Source organism: Leuciscus leuciscus (assembly GCF_965113295.1).
Source record: "Leuciscus leuciscus genome assembly, chromosome: 6".
Taxonomy (NCBI): Eukaryota; Metazoa; Chordata; class Actinopteri; order Cypriniformes; family Leuciscidae; genus Leuciscus; species Leuciscus leuciscus.
This window is the reverse complement of record NC_138730.1, coordinates 16425004-16443334: the sequence shown is the minus strand read 5'-3', so window position 1 is coordinate 16443334 and position 18331 is coordinate 16425004. Positions and strand designations below refer to the sequence as shown.

General features: G+C 37.6%; 2 protein-coding genes across 2 annotated transcripts; both read left to right on the top strand.

Annotated features, from left to right (window-relative positions):
- Nucleotides 1-708: 708 nt before the first annotated feature.
- On the top strand, nucleotides 709-9118 carry LOC309501845 (stress-associated endoplasmic reticulum protein 1). The gene is made up of 3 exons (XM_082174144.1): nucleotides 709-927; nucleotides 1161-1236; nucleotides 8491-9118. Exons 1-3 carry the CDS (start codon nucleotides 847-849, stop codon nucleotides 8529-8531), a joined length of 198 nt encoding a protein of 65 aa, XP_082030270.1. The 5' UTR covers nucleotides 709-846; the 3' UTR covers nucleotides 8532-9118.
- Nucleotides 9119-9764: 646 nt separating this feature from the next.
- fuz (fuzzy planar cell polarity protein) lies at nucleotides 9765-14874 on the top strand. Its single transcript, XM_082174056.1, has 2 exons — nucleotides 9765-10394; nucleotides 12412-14874. The coding sequence occupies exon 2, from the start codon at nucleotides 12479-12481 to the stop codon at nucleotides 13748-13750; it is 1272 nt and encodes a 423-aa protein (XP_082030182.1). The 5' UTR covers nucleotides 9765-10394; nucleotides 12412-12478; the 3' UTR covers nucleotides 13751-14874.
- The last annotated feature ends 3457 nt before the right edge of the window (nucleotides 14875-18331 follow it).

Genomic DNA, 18331 nt, shown 5'->3' with positions numbered 1-18331 from the left:
TGTGATTATGCAATTATTGTGCAATTTAACCTGAACTATTCCAGACTCTTGACTGGTAGTTAACATAAAGTCATTAAAAATTGTTTCATCAACCATACAGTGAATCAACTCGCTTCTCGGCTCATTGCGAGATGTCCGAAAGAGACGGTTCTTTAAGTCGGTGAATTGTTCTCTGAAAATCTCAGATTCCGTCCGAATCGTGAAAGAGGCCTGTCCCAATACCTATGCCCAATACCAGAGACATTCTCTGCCAATACCCACTGGGACAGTACCAATTCAGGCTTCTTCTTTTTTTGCAACCCGGTTCAATCGAATCATTAAAAAGATTCGACTCATCGTTTACAAACCGGATATCAGCATTTGTTTTTTGTTTTGTTTTTCTAGAAATGTTACACTTTTGACTGTTTTACGCCTCATATCCATTAATTGACATGTAATGTAAAAAAAATAAAAAAGAAGTCAAAGATTTTTTATGCAAGATTCCAAGGCTGCCAACCCAAGATCTTGATTAATATGAACTATTTATGTGTATAAAGTGTATGACCACACTATGCAAGGTCGGTACCGAATTTTAAAAACTGAACGTAATAAACTTAGTAAATAATTAATAATTTACTAAGTAATTTAGCGTTGACATTTATTATCAGCGTTTTACAAAAAGCGGGCTGGTCCACAGCATCATCAGTCCATTTGCGATCTTCCGGTGTGGGCGGAGCTTACGTTCTGAGGACGTAGACAAAGATCGACGTAGTTTTCTCTTCATCCTCACTAGTAGTTTGTGTTGTGTTCGTCATATTTGTGACTGTGACCAGCTCACTTTTTACAGCACACCAGCATTTTGCAACGATGGTCGCCAAACAGAGGATTCGTATGGCCAACGAGAAACACAGCAAGAACATCACCCAGAGAGGCAACGTCAAATCGACGGTATGACGTCTCTTCACGATCTTCAACAGTGTAACCGCAGAAGAGAAATGAACTTAATGTAATGTGCTAACATGGCTGGCTCATTTTAATACATTGATATTAGGAGTTATGGTTTATCGTTCTTTGTATCGAAATACTGTCCTTATACTGCAGTATGCTGAAGCTCACTGCTCTAACGTTACTACTATTCAATAATGCGCGATTGCAACTGATCTGAATGTGAATTCACACAGAGAACCGTGAGTGATGAGAAAGTGTCGGTGGGACCGTGGCTCTTGGCACTCTTCATCTTTGTTGTTTGCGGCTCAGGTGAGTGAACTTACCAATTCAAAAGATTAACAAGTGATGTACGTTATCATGTCGTAGACCGAATAATAAACACGCTAATTTGAATACCATTTGTTTTTATACGAGCTGGTGTTGCACTTTTTACTGAGTCCAATATATGTAGACAAAGCTGACCTCCACTCAACTCTTTTTTTTTTTGGCACACTCATACTGTGAAACCTTGTGAAGGCCGAGATAATAATGCACACTATTTACATGGACAAGGCTGGACTGATAGCATGACTTTATCTGCTCATTTTCATGGGGTACAGCACGTGGATTTGCAGGTGTTGCTACTCTCAAAACAGCATTGAAGAACATTGCCAACAACACTGCTTAAAGTCACCATGAAATCAAAATGTACAATGTACAAATAAAACAAGGATTTATCGTAAAGGATTTATCCGTGCAGTGCGTGCACATAAACAAAAATAAAGTGTAAGGGTCGGGAAAATGTACATCAAGCCGGTTTGTATCGCAGAATAAACCCTGACAGGGTGATCTTGCATCAGCCTGAAGGGGTTTATTCTGCAATAACAACCGGCTGGATGTACATTATCCCATTTATTACACGGCTACTTGCCACATAAGTAAATGATCAGACACAAAATATTTACTTGAGTTGAAACATTTTATTAGGTCTTTAAACACAAAGCTTCCGCTGAGAGAGCAGTTGCTAGCGTGACAAGTTCAAACTAGACAGATATTTAAGGGATACGGTATATAATCATCCCACTTATTACACAGCATTTCGCCACATAACTAATAATGGGGATAAGAAATATTGATATGAAATGAAACCGTTTTAAAATCTTACCTGTTTGTTATCTTATAGGCCTAATAACCCATTATAGTGTTATAGTTGCAAAATGGCAGTAGCTGCGTTTCTATAAAACCGAGAGAGTGAGTCAGCGATATCGGATGACAGAATTAAATAACTTCACAAAATATTGATTTGAGTTTTGATATTTTATTAGCTCACCAAACGCAAAACAAAAACAACATTCCTAGCAAGCGTAAAGCACCAACTTCAGTGACAGTTACCCGGATGAGCCTGTGTTATCAGTTTTTACAGGTTGTTATCGGGGAATAAAATACCGCTGGATGGTGCGATTGACCAATCAGAATCAAGTGTTCCACAGACTTAACTTCCCCTCCCTCTTGAAACTGGCATGAGGGCGGGACAACCTGTCACTCACATGAGATCCACCAATAGCAAACCACAACCATCCAATCAATTCCCCATGGACAAAATCAAGTCCCGGCCTAAATTTGTTTCTTGTTCGAGAAGCTTTCACTCAGATATACGTCACAATATCCAAGAAAAGACTATCGCAATGTCCGTATCTATCTTGTAATGGATCTTATTACCAGCTGGCTCAGATTTACAAATTCTTTAGCTTAAGCTGAGCTCAGACTATAGGTGTTTCAGGCTGATTTATGCCTGATTTACCCCTCCCGACTAGCCTGGCAAGCCAGACCTACATCAAGATGTTAGGTCTGGCAACTCTCCATAGACACTGCTCAATCCGAGGGGCGGGATAAACGGCTGTCTTTCAAATTCACTCTGCACGCAATAGGATAGCGCTTCAACCAACCAGAGCGTTTTCCCAACAGCGGAGCTAATGTTAGTCGATAGATTAAACTTTTGAATCTGGCCGGTAAAACTACGAACACATCTTCCTTTTTTAAGAGTGACTTAAAGGGATAGTTCACTTTAAAATGAAAATTCTGTCATCATATACTCACCCTCATGTTGTTTCAAACCTGTATGAATTTTTTTCTTCTGCTGAACAGAGAGGAAGATATTTAGAAGAATGTCAGTAACCAGACAGTTTCTGGGTCCCATTGATTTCCATAGTATATTTTTTTCCTACTATGGAAGTCAATGGGACCCAGAAACTGTCTTTGCTCTTTTCTCAAAGAAAAACTTAACTCCAAGTCCTCCAGAGTCGTGGCCAAAGCCGATTCGAAAGACTGTTCTCCAGCAGCAGCAGCCATTCTTTGTTTTCAAGTAGCAGGGAACCGTCGCAACTCTGTCGTCATTATGTTAAGCCCGCCCCGCCTACTCTATACACGATGTGATTGGCCTGACCCAATTTAGGTTTTATAGCTCCGAAAGTCAACGGAGATTTGCTAGACTATCCTGGCTGCAAAATACATTTTGCTGCTGCTAGGGTGCGTCTAGATTTCTAGGCTACCTCCCGACATCCAGAGAAAAAATTACATCCAGGGCATCGGTTGGTTCCGATGTTCGGCTCAGATTATCTGGTAATGTTCGGCATTTCCAGATCAAACCTTAAACCTCCCGATCTGCTCGCGGACACACCGGGGCCGTCCCAATTTTAGTCCAACATGTTTGATGTTTAGATTTTTAATCAGGTTGATTACGTCAGTACTCACACAATTAGCCAATGAGAGACGCATCTACAAGGAGACAGAAGAAATGTGCGTGATGCGACCAGCTTTCACAATCGGTTAAGATTTTAAAACTCCTGTAGTTTGAGCCCGGCTTTAGTCATAAATGGCTCCATCTGGACTATACGTGGCACTTGCTCTGACACGGGTTTCTTCCAGCTCGAGCAGGGTCTTCTTTACCCCGTGTCCTTTGGGAATCTGTTTGCATTGAACGAATGACATTTTCGTCCCGTGTTTTCGGGGTCATCTAGCTCTCTGTTTGCCTGCCCTAACTTTTGTGACATGGATGATTTTGCAATCTTTTTTGATCTGATTAGATCCAGAAAGCATCCGTTAAAGATGACACTGTTTACTTTTGTGAGAGATAAAAATGGCCCATTATAAACCGATAAAGCTTGCACTTGTGTTGTTATAAACCTTGACTTCACAAAGTTCAGGTTATTTTATTTTTTATTTTACTGTTTATTTGACAGGGACAGCGCACAATTTAAACAATTGCACCAGAGTTAGCTAACAGCTAATTTTGCATCTGTTGTCCCTGGACAGGTAGACAAAACAAAAACAAAAGACTCAAAAACAACCACTAAACAACAAATACACTACATAAATTTACAAAAAATACATATTATCCATCAATTCAAAATTAATAAAAATGGTTTGATGTATACACCAAATACAAAATATAGAAAATACAAAGCAATCATTAGTGGTGACACTCTTGTGCTGATTTTAGCCAAATTTTGAGGCTGGCTTTAAATACTGCAAAACTTCCTGAGTTTCTAATGTCTGTGGGTATTGAGTTCCACTTCCCCACTACTTTAACAGAGAAGGCGGATTGTCCAAAGGTTGTCTTTCTAAAATGCGGTACCAAATCACCCCTAGTTGATGCTCTAGTTCTACTGGCACTGCCACTGCCAGATAATACTATGCATCCTCTAAGAGGAGGGGGTGCAAGATCATGAATAACTTTAAACATTAGACATGCGTCCGAATAAAATAAGAAATGATCAAAATTGAGAAGATTATATTTTTTCAGGATATTACAATGATGATAATCCTTAGGTTTTTTGTCTAATACTTTTAAAATTTGTTTGTAAAGTGAATACATAGGCTTGAGCGTAGTCACTCCTGCCTGTGACCAGGTTGTTATACAGTAAGACAAATGGGGAAAAATCATCGTGTGTACAAAAAGTTTTGCAGCAGACAGTGACAAATTATGTCTGATACTCTTAAAATTGTTTAGATTAAACTTAACAGTCTTGATGACCTTACTAACTTGTTTTTTGAAGGTCAAATTTGTGTCAATTATGATGCCTAAATATTTAACATGTGTCACAGATGTAATGACTTCACCGTTAATTAAAATATCAGGATTAACTGAATTATTAATCCTCGCTGTAAAATACATGGAAACTGTTTTACTTAGATTAAGGGTCAAACATGAATTTGCCAGCCAATCCGACACCTTACTCCTCGAAGCTGTCAGTTTGGCTGCAGCGTGTTCTTTAGATCTTGCATGGGTAAAAATCACAGTGTCATCAGCATACATTTGGATTTTAACATCTGGACATGTTTGAGGGACGTCATTTATATATATACAAAATAAAAGAGGTCCTAAAATAGACCCTTGAGGGACCCCTGAAATACAGTTTGCAAATGAGGAACACTTATCACCCACTCTTGTACATTGTTTTCTGTTATTCAAATAGGATTCCATCCAGGTCATGGTATTAACAGATAAATTAAATTTAGAAAGTTTCGATAGTAAAATGTGATTAACGGTATCAAATGCCTTCTTAAAATCTAAAAACACAGCTCCGACGACACCGCCTTTATCAAGTAGACTTTTGATTTGTTCCACAAAAAAACTATTTGCTGTTTCTGTCGAGTGATGCTTTCAGAGGCCAAACTGTGTCGGGTGCAAAGTAAATTCACCTTCATTTAGATGAGAGACTTGCTGATCACAAACAACCTTTTCTGTAATTTTAGAAACTATTGGAAGTATACTAATGGGTCTATAATTTGATGTGAATGTTCTATCACCTGTTTTTAAAATTGGAGTCACTACTGCAGCCTTCCAGGATGAGGGAAAATAGGAATTTGTTATTGACAAGTTTATCAAATGAGTTAAAGGTACAATATGTAAGAATTTTGCATTAAAATGTCCCAAAATCTCAAGGCCAGTGTTATATATTTTGTTAAGTTGATTACTTACAATATCCCAAATGTTTCCAACTATTTTTAAATCGTGAGAAAATTGCGATTTTAACCAAGGAAACGGGGCGTTAGAGCAGGGGTGAGCTGGGAGTCGCCAGTCAATTGCGTCATATCCGCGTCACCCTCGGTTTCCGCTCGTACTGCGTGGAGTCCTGGACAAATGCGGAAGTTGTAGTTGTAGCGTCTATCAAGCTACAAACTTTAGCTTGTTTCTTGCAGTCGTTATGGGACACAATTATTCTTTACCGATTGCAGCTGGTTCTGTCGACAAAGCATGCTTAATTTTATATTTTCCAAATGTAGCATTCGGTAATAGTTATGTTTATGTAAGGAAAGTATTATTGCTTTAGATTTGTGTTTAGTTTATTGACATTGTTTATCACGTCTGGTGTTTATGGCCATGTAAATAAACATAGCATGTGTTATACATAAAGATTAATCAGTATTTTGGCAAATGATGTGGGCATGTTCGAATGTACTTTTACAACAATTGTTTAGAACATGTAAAACTGCGCAGCGTTATCACAACAATGAATTCAACAAATACAGTAACATCTATGAAGTATTAAACCTTACTTTTCTTGCGGTTAATTCATTTTAATGAAATAAAAGTGTGATGAGGTTTAAGAGTCAGGAAGGAAGAAGACGCGTCGTCGTGACTGGGACTCGTACTTTATTAAAATAAAGCAAAACAAACAAAAGCCGCGCACAACGTGCATTCACCGTGGCAACCGCGACGGCACAAAACAGTTCAAAAATGAGAGCTTGGATCCACCGGTTTTCTTCCTCTGCGTCCAATTTTCTCTCCAGTCTCTCTCTCGTTCCAGCGCGGCTTATAAGCGGTCTCTCCACGCCGATCACTGCAATAAGACACAGGTGCATTTGCACTTGACCTACTTGCTCGTCTCTTTTCTCTCCCATCACAGACCGCGCTGAACCACGCCAGCCTCGCCACTAAAAGCATGTCATTAAACGCAACATTTATAAAAACAGAACTTAGCCTCATCCATGAACATGATTTTTCGATTCCCGTCTGACTGATTTACATCCACGGTGGAGTTTAAAACGACAGTTCCCATCATTCCACGCTCCTTCACATCGTCATCAAGCTACGCCGTTGTTGTTGTTTGGAATGTAGCGCCCTCTAGTGGCAAAAATTCTTGCATATTGTACCTTTAAAGGCTTACATAGTATTAATTTATAATTTTTCAAGAATTTTGCATCAAAATCAAAAACATCCTTAGACTTTGGACCCTTTCAAACAATCAAGTGTTTTCATTACTGTATATTCTGAGACATTTTTGATTGTGAAAACAGGAAAATCATTATTTGGTGGTTGCAGTACTCTTGGTCTTAGACCAAAATTCTTGGCTAGACACTGTACTGAATCTACAAAGAATGAATTAAAGATCGTAGCTATTTCTCCTTTATCTTCTATCACTTTTGATTGTTCGTTTATTACCCAATTTTGAACAGATTTACGCTCCTTTGTAATGCTATTAATATTTTCCCAAATTAATTCACTATTTCCCTTGGAGTTATTGATTAATTTAATAAAGTAATGAGCTTTACCCTGCCTTAGATCTTTTACTACTTTATTTCGTAATTCTTGGAATTTTCTCCTGTCATGTGGTAGTCCGGAATTAAGAGTTGCCTTCAGTGCTAAGTCTCTTTGCTTCATTAACTTCCAAAGATTCTCATTTAACCATGGCAGATTATATTTTTTACGTGAACGTAAGAGTTTTTTGCAAAACTCATTTTTAGTATCACTAACTCTGGTCATCATAATATTAGATGCCTTTTCTATATCATCAGACTGCAGAACATCATTCCAGTCCAACAGCTTTAATTTATCCTCAAATGGACCGACTAAGGTTTTTGGTATAACATTAAAATAACTTCTACCCTCTTGTCTATAAAATAATCTTTGTTTTGTCAATTTTCTTACGATTAAAGTCAGATTATGATCTGACATGCCAGTTATCAAATTAAAATATTTTGTATTCCTCTCAGGCTTATTACTAAAAATAAGATCTATTTGTGTTTGTGATGATTGAGTAATCTTGGTTGGGCCTTGAATCATTTGGGCGAGATTAAACTGATCTGATATACTTTTGAGTTTTTTCCTGCTTTCTTTCTCAGCCCAATGTATGTTAAAATCACCTAATACAATTAGTTCAGTCTTAGTACCAATTTCCTTTAATAAGGATTTTACTTTGTCAAAAAAAATATTATTAGAATTTGGGGGTCGGTATATACCTGTAACAATAAAAGACATGAGGGGACAATACAATAGAGACAGTAATGCTTTCAAGTTCTTGTGAGGAATTAGGATGCACTTCTACACATTTAAAGTGATTTCGAACATACAAAAGAACTCCTCCTCTTCTACCTAATTTTCTGTCTTTCCTAAAAACCCAGGTATAGCAAAAACAGTCCTTGGTGATGATTCAGTTAACCACAACTCTTATCAGCAAACCTTCAAGTTGCTCAGTTTTTGACACAATGCTTCTATATTATCAATATTCTTTCTCCTCAATTTTTCCAAAGCTACAATATCACTCTGAGCTTCACTGACTTTTGTTTTTTGTCTCTCCTCAGCAATATTCCAGATCATCCAGAGCATTCGAATGGGCATGTAAAGAGGACCAATGTTGTCTCAACTCTCCACTCCTTGCCACTTCCACATACTGCACCCGACTTTGCCAAGGAACTTTTCTGAAAGGCTTTTTGTTGATTTCATTGATTTTTCTTCTTCTGTGAGGTGCAACGATTCTGTCATTCCTCTCTGGTGCCTTTTTAATGAAGAAAAAAATCAAAAAGCCATAAAATTGCATTCCGATCAATTGTAATGTTATCTTCTGTCAATCTTTTCTTTGCTGTAATGTGAAAATCTTGATGTCGCAAGGAGTGATGTGATTTGTAAAGCCTGACTTCTCGATCATTCCTGAAATAATTGTGCAAAACTGATTTAATGTTATTGTTTTTTTTTTTTGGTTTTTTGGAACCCCCAAAACAGTCAACCATTTTGTGGTTTCCACAGGATATTACGAATGAAAAGCCAGTCAGCTCATCTAAATCACACCTCATATTACTTTTCTTTAACTTGTTTTCTTTAGTAATTTAATAGCTGCCTCCTTTCTTCCAGAATATGAAATTTCAGCCTGAATAATGTAATTCTCTGGCACATTGTGGTTCTCTTTACCGTAATAAAATGAGGTTTTTCTCAGATGATGTTATAGTCATGTGTCATGATAGCATAATGGAGGAAGAGAAACGAAATAAAATGTAAATGTTGGGTACCAGACAGTTAACGGCACCCATTGACTTCCATAGTAGAAAAAAAAAAAAAATACCATGGAAGTCAATGCGTGCCGTCGACTATTCTTCAAAAATATTTTCTTTTGTGTTCAACTCAGTATGAGTTTCTTTCTTAAGAAACTCATACAGGTTTAGAGCAACTTGAGGGTGAGTCATTTTTAGGTGAATTATCCCTTTAAGTAATACTTGAATTTCAGTGTGGAACAAATTCTGCTCCAACACAAGTAACATTTTATAAGTGTTTGTAAAAATTAAAATGTTCAGTACTGAAAGACCGTTGTATTTAATTTTAGAAGAAATATTATTTTTAAAGCATCCAGACAGTATAAATAAGGCAATCTTCAGTGTGGATTGTGATTGCTAGTTCTTCTTAATTTAAAGAAATCCTTCAGTTGTGACTTAATGATACAAGAACTAAGAATTGATGAAAATGAGAGATATGTTGTTAAAGTCCATCCGCAGTCAATAATAGTATCCTTTAAAACTCATCTTTGATCACCAAAATTACATCTTTCAAAGTTTTTTCCTTGAATTTTTATTTTTTTATTCATGCCTTAAAATAGCTTGAATGTATCTCTACACCCTTGCCTCATTTAGTATATGCGGTTGTTTGAATATGCAAATTAGCCCCGCCTCCACTCACTCACACCAGCTCAGAGATCCACTCGTTGACGATCACACGTTGACCTGATTGGTTGCAAGGTTTGTGACGTCAGAAACACCAGCGATTTCAAACCGCTTTTTAGAGACTGTCTTTGGTTTACTGCAGTTTTAAGGAGAAAATACACAGCAATGGTGTTGACTTGAATTAGCACATGGTTTGATATATTAAAAACACCACATAGACATATTTACATTAAAAACGTGTTTTGCACCAATGGTTAAATAGTTTAATATTAAAGTTCTATTTTAATGATCAAGACTGTCGAAACTGCTCAGGATTGTTAAAGTATAATAAAACATAAAATATTAAGGATACATTAAACAGATAAACATTTACTCGTAGTTCAGTTTTGAGTAATTCTAAACCGAAGCAAGAGATGATCTGGCTTTATAGACGCTACTCGAGTCTCCGCAAGGAGGCGCTACGGACCCATCAGTCCATTACTTTCATTGGCCACGAAGAAGAGCGGAGCCGCTGTTGTCAGAGATGTTGCTGTGGAGACCTGAAGTTTACGACTCAGGTAAGATAAACAATTAATTTATGTTCTTTAACAGTTAACAGTTACCAACTCAAGTCATTAGCTCCGTATATCCGTGTTTTAAAACCTTTGGTCAAACCTAAGCGAACTAACGCTGGTTACTGCAGTCTGTGAACGTGTCCGCTCACATTAGCAGGTTCAGTGTTTGAATAGTTAGTTACACTGACACAAAACAAATGTAATTTTGTCTCAGATATGTAACGTTTGCGTGTCTGTTTTGCATGAGGACCAGATTTTCCAGTTAGCCGAGTAAGCTGGGGAAAGATTATCATATTTCCCTCTCTTCATTATCATATATGGCATAATATCTCACCTCAGCACATTTAATGAACAGCTGTTCTCTTGCCATTTCATCTGGATATCAACATTTGTGTGATTTAGTGATTTAAAAGGCGCCTTAAATAAAATGCATTATTATTATTAGTCGTAGTAGGCCTAGTGGTAGTCTGTTTAAAAAAAAAAACAGGTCTCAAGTTAATTTTGAAAATTTATAGTTCATAGAAATTTATAGAAAAACATAGTATTATCAAATAGTTGAATAGCACATGTTTTACTGTCTACTTGTTAATGAAGTAGACACATTAATGAATTATGGACACATTAATGAAGATTTTAGAGTATTTTTAATATTATTATTATTATTATTTTCAAGTGAAAAGATTACCAGTAGGCCATTTGGGTAAAATGATATTTAATAATTCCACAAATTAGATGTACATCTCAGACAACTTTGCTTTTCATTAAAACCTATTGAGTGAAATCATTAAATCTGAATTCATTGTGTTTCAGCTACACTGAAAATATATACAGAATCGGTCAAAATTTTTAAAACATTAAGTCTTAGTCTCTATTGAAAGAAGTCTCTTCAGCTTACCGAGGCTGTATTTATTCATATGTATATTATGACAATTTAAAATAGATGTTTTCTGTTTTAATATAATTTAAAATGTAATTTATTCCTCTGATGTCAAAACTGAATTTTCAGCATTATTACTCCAGTGTCACATGAACTTTTAGAAATCATTGTAAAATGCTGATTTTATGCTCAATTATTATTGGTGCTAAATTATTATTTTATCAATGTTGAAAATCATTTTTGCATGTTTAAATTGTTCTGTGGAAACTGTGATTCATTTTTTTTCCGGATTCTTTGATGAATAGAAAGGCAAAAATAACAGAATTTAGGCTATTTGAAATAGAAATAAATTGTAACATTATAAATGTGTTTACTGTCTCTTTTGATCAAGTTAATGCATCCTTACTGAATAAAAGTATATATTTTTTTCACATATTACTTACTCCAAACCTTTGAAGGGTAGTGTATCATGGTTTCCACGTAATAAAAAATAAATAAATAATAATAATAATTCAGTAGCACAACTGTCAACATTGATAATAATAATAACCAATTTATTGGCCAATGAATCTAAATCCAATTTTTTATATAATTTTTGAGAACCTGATTACAAAAACAAGTCTCACCACTAGAAGCTATGTCCCAAGCACACAATTATGATATATTATAATTTTATGTAACCTATATGAAAGACTTGTGCTGCACATGTTGCACTTAACTGTATTTTCCTTTTTTGAAGTGATTTCAATCATATTTCAAGCAATTCAAAACCGTCATGACGAACAGTGCGCATCTGAAGGGTCTCAGCGGAAGGAAAGAATCCATTAATTATCGGCTTTAATATATCGGCCACATTTTCTTATCGGGCCGATAACGATAACATTAAAAATGAACATATATCGGCTGATACCAATATGGTGGCCGTATGTAATTTGAACGTAACAATCCTTTAATAACACATTGACTGATGTGTAATGACCCTCTACATGCTAAAGTTATATCCAAATATGTCACAATCTTAAAGTAAACGCACATTGTTCTTGCATATTCCCCCATCTTACCCTACACAGGTGTTCAATACAGGTGTTTGAATGTTCATCACTGAAGTTCTCATGTGTTTATTTCTTGTCTTTGCACCTAAAGGCTTCATACGATGTCTTCATCTCTGACTGGTGTTTAGAGACACTCTCCAGCCCAGTCTACACTCACGATGCTGCAAGCCGAGACCCTCCAACTGCTGTGCCTCACAGCCTCCAGCGGGGTCCCTCTCTTCTCACGCGGCTCCACCAAGCAGCTTCCCTTTTCCATCGTCGGCTCCCTGAACGGCGTCCATATGTTCGGCGCGGGCCACGGGGCTCAGCTATCGAGCTGCGAGACGGATCGGGGCAGCCGTGTGGTTTGGGAGGTCTTCCAGGAGAGCCTGATGCTGATCGCCGTGAGTGGCGGCGGGGGCTCCGGCATCAGCGAGCTGCAGTTGCGCCGCCTGCTGGAGAACGTGTGGAACTGCATGGTCTTGGTCCTGGGACAGGACGAGCTGGCGAACATACGCAACGTGGAGCGGTTAAAGCGAGAGCTGCGCTCTTGCTACCGCCTGTTCGACTTGCTCTTGGAGCGCGTCAATGACGAGCAGGGCTTTATGGGAGACCTGACGCAATGCTCCGACTGCTTGCTTCCCTCCACCTCTGCCTTGCTTCAGGACGCCCTGGACTCCTTCGCCCAAGCGGCGGAGAGCGAGTTCGGCTGCCTGCTAGTGCGCGGGCGTGTTGCACAGGCCACGGAGAAGTGGTGGTCTCGACTGACTTCCCAGGAAGTTGTTGTGCTGTCAATCCTGGTGCACTCACTTTCTAATGCATCGTCATGTGACTACCCAGTCTTCCTACCCCAGGGGAGTCCCACCGTCGCCATTCGCTTGCTCGGTTTCCAACTCCTCCCCGGGGTTCACGTGTGCGTCCTCTGTGGCCCCAAACCCTCTTTGTACAAGGCGGAGAATGAGCTTGTTAGTCGTTTTTGGTCCACTTTGGTGGAGAATCTACGCAGCTGTTTGGAGCAGGCCGACCGTTCCACTCTTCCTCCGTCTGTGAGCCTTCGCTGGGACGTCCAGGCTCTTCTGCTCATCAACCGCGAGTCTCGACGCGCGGTCACCGTCTGCCCTCGGGTCCGTGGCGGAGCTCCAGCGGAGGCTACGCCTCTCCTTTCATCAGGAAGGCGCTTGGAGCTCCTTCGGCTTTTTTACACTTTTGCCGTGACTCGATATTTTACCTCACAGGAGACATCAGTCTCATCAGCCTCGCAGGATTTTTCTCAGGGATTTACCCACGTCCCGGTGCAGTGCTACCTTGTGACTGAGGAGTGTAAGTGTTACGGCCTGCAGAGTCCCCAACACCAGCTCTTCCTCCTCATGGATCTCTCTGTGCCGACGTTTGCCTTGCGTACTGTCGCTACACAGACTCTCTCAGCGATTACTTCAGCAACTGCTTTTTAAGGCTTCGCTTTGCTTCTGTATGGGTTACTTAACCGGGCACCAACGGATCTGGCATTAAAGGGAAAACTCTTCAAAAAATGAAAATTCTGTCATTGTTTTCTCAACTTTGTCGTTGCATAACCTGTTTGACTTTGTTTCTTCTGTGAAATGCTAAAGAAGATATATTTTTTTATCTTCTTTTTTATTTATTTTTTTATCCGAAACAACATTGAATCCCATTGACTTTAATTGTACCCCACCAAGACATTTTGCTAGATATCTTATTTTGTTTTTCACAGAGGTAAGAAAGACATGCAGGTTTGGGACAAAATGAGTAAATGATGACAGAATTTAAATTTTTGGATGAACTATCCCTTTAACTTCATGGTCAAGCTTGTGCCTGGTTGCATATTTATCCAAAGGAGAATTCAGTTGGTAACACTTTACAACAGGGGTCAATTTGTTAGCATTAGATATCATATACTAACCATGAATAATCCTATTTTATTAATATTGGTTAATCTAATTATCATTATTATGCTAAAATGTTCATATCTGCATCTACTAATACTTTGAACAATAATTAACAGTGAACAATATCAGATTTGTAAATTAATATTAACCTAGATTAATACATACTGTAAAAGTTGTCATTGTTAATGAATGTTTGTTCACAATAAAATAACTTTAAGATGTTAAATGAACAATAGCAGATTTATAAATTAACCTTGATTAATACAGTGTATAATGTAGTTAGCATAATGCGTTCATCTTAACAAATTGAACCTTATTTTAAGTGTTGCCAATATCATTTTGTATTGTTACAGCGCAAAAGTTTTTCCTTAAGAGCCAGAGAAACAGGATTTAACCGAACGAGATTCTGTGAATCAAAATACAGAGCACTTATTAACTCTACTGTATGACTGTTTACGTGTAGCATTCACACTGTGAGACCAAATTCTACCTTTGATTTGTTATTGTTACTGAACATGAATGCATTTTTGAAAGCTGTGTATGTTAATATTCAATTAATGACACTGGTGAATAAATGAGTGTATGTTAATTAGTGGTGTGAATAAATACATATTGTTTGAAATGCATCTTTAGATTTTTGCTTTTTGGAAAAAAAATCATTCTGTGTTCTAGCATTAAATCTGCTTTTACAATTTTTTCTGATCCACAGTCAGATTTATGAATTCTTTTTTTAAGTGGAATTCTCTGTAACCACTCCCTCTGCTGGCTAGTCTTATTATGTTCCCAAAAACAGTTCTGGATATTTGTGTTTTAAGAAGTGTAAGGACCACCTGTCGGCCCAACGGCAGAATCCAGAGTGTTCAACGTACAAGACAAACAAATTCAGCATATAGTCTCACATGTAACTAGAAACTGCTGAACAATTCCAGTGTTACAGTTATTCAAATTTTACACAAGTCACACGGTCTAGAATGCATAACATCTCCAACCTTTAACCTAAGTACTATTGCACACAACACTTACAGTAAAGCAGTCGTGTGTTTTAAAAATAACCTAAACTAGTGTACATGTTGCACATACAGCTATAGTGTGTGTTCTATGAGATGAGCACAATGTGTTTAATATTACAAATTTGAAAATACAAAGAAATGCATATCCTGACAGCAGAGACACACACGGTGGTTTGTGAGTTCTGACTCTAGTCAAGTCACCTTTATTTATACAGCGCTTTTTACACTACAGATTGTTGCAAAGCAGCTTTACAGTGATAACAGGAAAAATAACGCAACAAAGTTTGTTTCGGCTGTACAGCAGATCTAGAAGAAAATAGTGCCATAGTCCTAGTCAAAGTAAGTTCAGTGATAAAATAAAAAGTTATTAATTTAGTTGATTTATATACAGCCGCTCTGGAGAAAACAGTGATGTCATCGTCCTGCTCAGTTCAGTTATCCTATAATGGTGTCAATGCAGGCAGATCAATAATATTGTTGAATATTAAGTGTCACCAACTGCAAGCCAGTGGCAAGCAACCCGAACTCCATTAAGTGAGAGAATGGAGAAACACACCTTGGGAGAAATGTGCCCCAAAGGCCTGCACCTGGTTTTGGGGAGAGGAGACATGATTATCAGATATCTTTAAGGGACACCAACACCTTCAACAGCAGAATCCAATTCTCCTTTCAATCTTTCTCATAATATAAACCCTCTATGGCATGGTGTTGCCCTCAGGCAACAAACTACCTTTTTGGACCTCACACTGCCCCTTTAATTTTTTTTTTATATATATATTTTTTTATATAATATGGCCTGAAATGTCTGTCCAATCAAATGAGGGGCTAAAGTGGTTGTGGCCTTTTGTTTGGGGGTGGGGCAGTCGTTTCTGGAAGCAAAGTCGCATGGGACACAGTGCCACCAATTGGTAAGATCAATTTCACTTTTTAACATGTTTAAATTTAAATATGACTGCGGTGAAATTGAGACTATTTTACCAGTCGCACTGAGACATTTAAAATGATACCAAACATGAAAGGGAAAAAACTAAAGATTCACAATCTTGTGATTCACAAGATACATCATGTGTCATCAAAATTCTTTGTGAGCTTTCAGTGACTTGAGTCAGGGGGAAAGAAAAGGGGAAATGCAGAGATAATGCAAAGTGGTGTCCAACACTCTTTCTTTGAGATCTTTTCTCCAGATTGTTTTTTTGCAGGGTGTATTATCTTGTGTTCCGTCTTGGCAGGAAAACCAGTCTTACGCAAGAGTCAGCGGACAAAGAAGACGTTCTTAAACACGCTGTATAAGCAGGTTAAATAAAGACAACAGTGTGAGTGTCATTGCATGAACATTTTAGGCAATCAATAGTATATTTATATCTCGTTTTAAATATAAATAGCATTGTACAACCTGCACAAAAGTTAACCAGCATTACACCCAACAATTGAGAAACTAAAAAAAGAGATAATGACAAAGTAAAGTTGAATATGCGTGAAGTGTAAAAAGCACATTTGTTTTCATTGGATGTACTAGTTAAGAATAGAAATCCATGGGTTTCTGCAACTAAGCTTTTCTAATTTTAGTCTTACAGTCCTTGTTCTTTTGTTCACATATAATTAACCACTAACAAATTAAACTTTTGTCTGCAGTTGGTGGAGAACTATTCCTGAGTCACTCCCGCAGTCAAAGGTCAATCTTCACTAAGCTGAAATATCGTTGCAGTGCAGTCAACAAGCTCTAAAAATGGCACACAAAAAAATGAAGCCATGTTTTATATCACTATTCAGCCACACCCAGTCTCATTATCTTTGCTTAAAAGAAATAATCCGGGTTCAAAACCAGATGAGATATGTGACATGCCTCAGTTTGCAAAGACAATGTGTTGACAGAAATGTACTTACAATGGAAGTCTATGGGACTCTACTGTCAACTGCCTAGCCCTCGTCTCACTAAAACAAGTTTGAGGATTAGTCTGGCGGAATAAAAGCAGCAGGCATTGCCTTGTGTCCTTAACTTACACTATATATATATAGCTTCAACTTCCATTAATCTTTATTAGCCTCCTGAGTGCTTGTAATAAAGATAATTACAGATATTGCATTTAAAGAAATAGTTCACCCAAAAATCTTATCTCTAAGCTAGTGCATTGGATAAGATAATGTCTCTGCAAGTACATATGTATACATGCAATTAAGACACACTTATAATGAAGGGCTGTGCTATTATATACCTATTCACCCTGTTTGAAATGAGTCAAGCCACCTTGATTAATACTATCACAACACACTGTTGTGACTTAACCCAAATTGGCATCAAAGAGGAATAAAAAAAATAGCTGATACATTTATCACAGCGTCCACATTGATCTTTGGCAGTTGAGAATAAATAATGCACCTCATATGCACAATTTCTATAAATGACCTCATTAAGAGCAGTTCACACTGGAGTAATGAGGAAATGACAAAGAGCAGGACTGATTTGTTCTGTGCTTTATGCTGAATATGTTTGGTCACATGTTTCTGCCCTTAAGCTAAGATGCAACCTAATGACATTATTTGCTTGTCACTGTCATGCTTTTATGACTGCAATATGACTTGTGTGTGTTCTTTTGACTAATCATTGAACTCTGGAAATGACAGGATGACATGTCTGAATGTAGCTGGGTTACATTGTTTAGCCAAATCTATCTATCTATCTATCTATCTATCTATCTATCTATCTATCTATCTATCTATCTATCTATCTATCTATCTATCTATCTATCTATCTATCTATCTATCTATCTATCTATCTATCTATCTATCTGTCTGTCTGTCTGTCTGCCTGTCTGTCTGACTGTCTGTCTATCTATCAGCTACTGTAGAAAACTTGCTGCCTTAAATTTACAATCAACTTGGCTGTGTAAGTCATTTAAATTTAAATAACATTAAACTGACTTTAAAAACTAGTTGAATCTTGTATATGACGATCACACGTTGACCTGATTGGTTACAAGGTGACGTCAGAAACACCAGCGATTTCAAACTGCATTTTTGAGACTGTCTTTGGTTCACTGCAGTTTTAATGAGAAAATACTCAGGCCATGCTAGCTGGCAACAAAGAATTCCATTCATTAAGCTAAGCTAAGCTAGCGCC

What these genes read in the sequence shown, in the direction of transcription:
- fuz (XM_082174056.1), top strand. Translation starts at nt 12,479, where the DNA reads ATGCTGCAAGCCGAGACCCTCCAACTGCTGTGCCTCACAGCCTCCAGC.
- LOC309501845 (XM_082174144.1), top strand. Translation starts at nt 847, where the DNA reads ATGGTCGCCAAACAGAGGATTCGTATGGCCAACGAGAAACACAGCAAG. An exon ending in GAGGCAACGTCAAATCGACG is followed by an intron (nt 928 to 1,160) that starts GTATGACGTCTC and finishes GAATTCACACAG; the next exon opens with AGAACCGTGAGTGATGAGAA. An exon ending in CTTTGTTGTTTGCGGCTCAG is followed by an intron (nt 1,237 to 8,490) that starts GTGAGTGAACTT and finishes GTCTCTCCTCAG; the next exon opens with CAATATTCCAGATCATCCAG.